The sequence below is a fragment of the Cupressus sempervirens genome, chromosome 3 (assembly GCF_028749045.1).
Source record: "Cupressus sempervirens isolate cs-2001-9-10 chromosome 3, ASM2874904v1, whole genome shotgun sequence".
NCBI classification, from domain to species: Eukaryota; Viridiplantae; Streptophyta; class Pinopsida; order Cupressales; family Cupressaceae; genus Cupressus; species Cupressus sempervirens.
Genome location: NC_143120.1, coordinates 542192167 through 542197892, shown reverse-complemented (window position 1 = coordinate 542197892; position 5726 = coordinate 542192167). Strand labels below are relative to the sequence as shown.

The window sequence follows — 5726 nt, the reverse complement described above, 5'->3', positions numbered from 1 at the left end:
ACACTTAGGGTTTTTCAATGATTGTGCTGATGACAAACCTTGAGAATTTGATAGAATTCAAACAACATAGAGACCAGGACATGAACTAGGGCAACCTAAGAATTTGAAAAATTACAAGGAAGGAAAACCCTAATCTGCATGATACAACGTCTTAAATGATTTTTCACTAAAAATTTTAAAATTTCTTTGCATTGTAAAAAATCAAACCAACATAATACATATTGATATTGATAGAATGTCTATAAATGATAATAGAAAATAGGTATATGATTTCAAAATATTCTCAAATATAACAAATTGTGTAAATAATATCTTAATTGCCACATTATATGCATCAATCTTGATAAGAAAGCCTATACATGATCAAATGTACTTTAATCAACAACCTCCATGTCCCATGAAAGAAAATGCGATTTCCTTATTTATAAGGGGAAGAATGACACGAACCGTGATTGAATGAAAAAATGGGCGCCCTGCGCTTATAAAAGCCCGGGTTTCATCGGGGGTTTTACCGAGCAAGTTGAAAAGCTTTTATATCCACAAAAACAGAAAGATCGGGGGCTCTTGTGTTCGAATCTGCACCAATCAATTAAAAAAAACTAACCAGAAAAACCAGAAAGATCCACAGAATTATCAGTATGCCTTTTGTTCAATGATCTATCTGGGAGATATATTTGCTTGAGCGTACGTGTTTCTTCAAGGTTAATGGAATTTCTTAACTAGCCGGAATTATGTCTCCATGACCGTCTCGACCTGCTCGGAAATGGCGTGTATACAATTTAAACATCCGAGTTCCGGCCCTGAAATGGTAGGTACAGTTGCCTCCTCCTCTCGTCCTGGTTTTTGTTTTTTCGCTTGTGATGTACCACGTCATGTTTTTAATGGGCCAGGGAAACCCACAAGAACAACAAAGATCCACTTCAAAATTTCAAGGGATGCTCTGTCATACCCGTCCTTGCTGCTATTGAACCACAGAAGAAGCCTCAAAAAAACCAATGGATCAAAACACGCAAAAAATAATAGTCCCAGGGCCTCTGATACCAACGCCACTCTTGCAATGCCTGTGCATCAGGAGGATTTCGTCAATAAAATCTACCAAACTATACAAGAGAATGATAATTGGGAGGATGTGATTAACCTCGGACCCCAAGACCTAGAACCTAATCTGGTAGTAAAGGTGCTCAACCTTCAACCCAGAGCCCAAAATGCTCTGAGGTTTTTCAATTGGGCAGATAGAAAAGAGGGTTATGAACATAACACAGATGTCTATTACACCATCCTTAGTATCCTGGGCAAGGCAAGGATGTTTGATGAGATGCTCTCCATTTTGAAGAAAATGAGATCAGAAAGATGTGAGATTACTAAGACCATTCTAAATAACCTTGTCAATTCATACGGAATGATTGGAAAACTCCAAGAGACTCAGGAAACCTTTGATTTGATGGAGGAGGTTGGCCACAAGCCCAGCGCTATTGCCTACAACTCTCTCCTGGCGGTTCTTATGAAAAACAAAATGTTTGATAGGGCAGAAAGTGCGTTCATTAGAATGGCTCAGGATGGGGTTCCTCTGAATCGGCTAACATACACCTTTAAAATTCAGTTGCTTTTCTTGAAAGGAAATAAGGAAGCTGCTTTGGACACTCTTAAGGAAATGGTCTATGGGGGCTGCACTCCTGATGTGGTGACTTTTACTATTGTTATTTCTCACCTCTGTAATTTGAAAGAGATAGAACTGGCTTATGAAGTATTTAGAATAATGCAAGCACACAAATGCGAGCCGAACATTTACACTTACACGTCTCTACTAAAGGGTCTCTTCATGGTTGGGAAAGCTGAGGACGCTTTACAACTGGTGAATACGATGGAAGAGAAAGGTTTGGTACCCAATATTCACACATACACAATTCTTATAGATGGTTTATGCAAGGCAGGAAAGTTGGATAGGGCAAACGAGATATTCCAAGAAGCTTTGGCAAGGGGGCTAAAACCCAACACTGTAACATACAATGCACTGATTACTGGCCATTCCCGGAATCGCAGGTGGGATGAAGCTATAGATATCTTTAAAGTGATACAGCAGAATGGTTGTAGTCCTGATTCTGTCACTTATAACTTCTTGATTCAGGGTCTTGTGAAAAGTGGACGAGTTCCAGAGGCCTTAAGTACTTACAGTGAAGCAACAAAGAAAGAAATAAAGATAAACTTCCAGTCACTCCACAGCCTGGCCTTAGGACTTAGCAGGATTGGTAACCACAAGGATGCAAGTATACTTTTTAGAAGACTGAAAGAGGTTGGTTATCCTTTTGATGCAAATGATTACTTTCTAGGTGTAATGTCGTATTCAAAGGTAGGGGCGATGAATGACGCTGTTGGCCTTCTACATGAGATGATTTCTACAGACTTTACTCCCAACCCTGCGATTTACAACATGGTCATCAAGGGATTTTGCAGACAAAGAAGGATGGAAGATGCAAAAGCAATTTTAGATTTAATGATTAAGAATGATACAATTCCAATGCCTGACGCTTACAATATTTTGATTAATGGATTTCTGAGTCAGAAAAGGGCTGAAGAAGCAGATCAAATCTTTCTATCAGCACTGGACAGGGGTGTGCTTCCAACTCGAAAGCGAGATGTCTCTCTTGAAGTCTGACGTTTTTCCAGCAGATTTGCTTGAAGGCCAGGATGTGCTTATTTGAATGTTTGGTACATAGGGTCTAATGTTCTATATTTTAACCTACCTCCTCTACCAATAGATGTACAGGTTCTCCCTGCTCAAAATGGACATGGAGATGAGTGTTCTTGGTGAACAGTAGCTGGTAACACTTCCAAAAGAACTAATACCATTTCTTGGGACTGAAACTTGGCTGTGAAGTCTGTAATCATTGAAATATTTGATCATTGATTAATCCCAAGGTTGTACGTACTTAGGGTACATGTATGGTATTTTTCAAAATAGGGGATGGAGTACTTTTGTACATCGATTTTTTTTAATATAATTTAATATTTATAGAAAATCTGAATGTGTGAGTCATAACAATGGTTTTTCAAAATAAGAACAGTGATAAATTTTGCAGATTTAACGTATTGTTTTCAGCTTCAGATTTGCAATATGTTTGTAATAATAGTATATCTTCAATGTTGACATGCATAACATAGAAAGCAGACTTTAAATATGAACAGGAAGATCATAAATAATATAACAATGACACATTGCAAATGATGAACTTCTGACTTGAGAGCAAACACAATCAAATCCAGAAGCAAAAATCATTTGATAAAGTTTATTGTTAATCAGTATTGTATCAAAGTTTCAAGCTGATTACGTATTGAATTAAGTTTGATAAATAAGTAAATACACAAACAAAAATTCAAAACAAAAATCAGAAATCTTAATCTAAGTCTTAGCTATGGTGCTCTTTGCTAAATACCCGATACTTGGGTATGCAAGTACACCCACCCATGTAACCTTGATTTATTCTCTTTTGCAAATTTGCATCCTAAAAATTCATTTACTTTATCTTCTGACGAGGAAATTATCTCATTATGACCAGTTAAGTTTTTGACATTGTTTGGCTAGTCCATACATTAAAATAAGGCAGGCAGATCTTGAGTTTATGTGCAGCCTATCAAAATTTCAGCCCGTATCAAGTATTTTCATGCAAAGCAAATGAAATGTCAGGACAAAATATCTTTTGAGATGGAAAACAAAAAATGCACCTGTAAAAATGTAGAGACGGGAATCTAATTGCTGTGGTCAACTTTGCAGCATTTTAGCAGAATTTTCTGATTGTAGAAGTTAAAAAAAAAAGCTTTATGAAAAAAATTTCTTAAATTTTCGGTTGTTGGCTTTTGTTAGAGATCTCGGGAAAATGATTTTTTAAGGGGTCTTCCACGTAATTAGTAATTATTGGGCCTGGGATATTCCGCATGTTTTCTGTTCTCCGGGTTTGTTTAAAAGAGCCTTGTATAATATGGGTCTGCTAAATTAACTGGGAATATCCCATTCTCTTTTGCCTTTTTTTAGCTTTTAAAGATGTATGTAAAGCAATCCTTTGGCTCTAGGTTATCTGATATATCCAAGCAGATGGAGTTAATGTAATTAAATTATATAGAAACTGCAATGTACCTGTACAAGGTAAATGGATAAGAAGGTTCATTGGGGTTTAGCTGTTGGAGCAATTGTGAATTAGCTGAGTCTGGACTCCATCAAGTTAAAGCCACCCACAAACTATAGTCGCTGTACTTGTGATGCAGAGTCGCATTAGAACACCAACCAAGCACTCCTTTTTAATAAAATCTAGAGTCAAATTTACATTGCTGTTTAGCTGTGACAGAAATCCCTGCTGTTTTATTTTAGAAGATTTATTCTTTAAGATAATATAAGGTTTTTAAATACTGTTGAACTGATCAAATGTGTCTTAATCTTTAATAAATTTGAAAGAACCATAATATGCATTTTAGATTCTAGGGGGGGTCATCAAATAGTGTGAAAAATATATTTTTAGTTTTTTTTCTAAAGCATGTCAGGAATTATAGCAACGAAAAAAAAGTCCATAGTTAAATAGTACCCGGCTCAGCCCACTGAGCATGCATCAAAATGCCCAACCCACAATACAAAATTCAGTTCACTATGACTGATCAGTCGAGGAAGTTTTATAAATTACTCCATTACAGCAATAATATTTTAAGAGGAGAAACCGAAATCAGCGTCATCCACTACTAAAGCAGGCATGTCACTGCAGGAGCTGGAAGTGGCTACATTCACGGGAGATGCAGGAGGAAAGAGTTGTCCAGCAGGTTCATCTCTTGCTTAGTGCGTCCCTTTCCATCTGCCTTCCTCTTTGAGTTTCTTTTTGAACTCCGCCAGTGTAAGGTCAAACTTATCCTTGTCGTGAACAGAAGTGTACCCATGAGCAATCTCCTTTTCCACGACTGCTTTTCCTTCTCTCAAAATCTGGAGAAATTTACTTTCTTTCGTCTTTATGACTGTTTTTACCTATGAGTATATATATGAATCTCCTCAGAGACTCAATAAAGTGCCTAGCTTTAGACATCATTATCCCTAAACTTCCAAATGTCCCAAAGGAAGATAGAAGATAAAAAAACCAAAACAAATTACACCATTTGCTGCTATTTACAATATAACCAGTAAAAATGTTTTCAGAAGTAAAGTTAATGTCAGGGTTCAACCCAAAGAGATCCCAAACTTCCCTGGCAAATATACATTTGGAAAAAATATGGTGAACAGATTCAAATTGCTTACACACACAGCAGATATTAGGATCACCCCCCAACTTCTTAAAGGGTAGTTTATGTAAAGGAAACAAGATATCTTAGGTTCGATCGGCCTAGTCTAAAGTTCAACAAGGAGCTTCTTCCAATCAGGAATGTCAAACTTAAGGTTCCACTTCAAGTTCAAATGGTCAAGGATAACAAGGCTGGATGTAAGGGCTGAGTACACAAAATTGGACTTGACCAGATGGAGAGGGGTGGAGTCAGGCCAGAGAAGTTGGGAAGAGCAGGAGGCGGCAGAACAACAAATGGGCTTCACAGGGAGGCTATTTAAAGCCCTTCTGATCAAACAATATGTCCTCCAGTGAGAAATAGGCAGACCAAACCTCTCCTTCAACACTGACCATTGTACAAGAGTGTTGCCACTAAGAATACCAGATTTGGCCCATCTCTTAGCAGAGCACCCTTGCACAAGGGTCAATGGTTTATCT

General features: G+C 37.5%; 1 protein-coding gene across 2 annotated transcripts; it reads left to right on the top strand.

Annotated features, from left to right (window-relative positions):
- The first annotated feature begins 461 nt into the window (after window positions 1-461).
- LOC149567562 (uncharacterized) lies at window positions 462-2944 on the top strand. 2 transcript variants are annotated; one of them, XM_089820779.1, is made up of 2 exons: window positions 518-808; window positions 891-2944. In XM_089820779.1, the coding sequence occupies exon 2, from the start codon at window positions 1058-1060 to the stop codon at window positions 2651-2653; it is 1596 nt and encodes a 531-aa protein (XP_089676905.1). In that variant the 5' UTR covers window positions 518-808; window positions 891-1057; the 3' UTR covers window positions 2654-2944. The 2 variants fall into 2 exon arrangements, with proteins under 2 accessions (XP_089676904.1, XP_089676905.1); XM_089820778.1 differs by having other exon boundaries at window positions 462-2944.
- Window positions 2945-5726: the final 2782 nt, after the last annotated feature.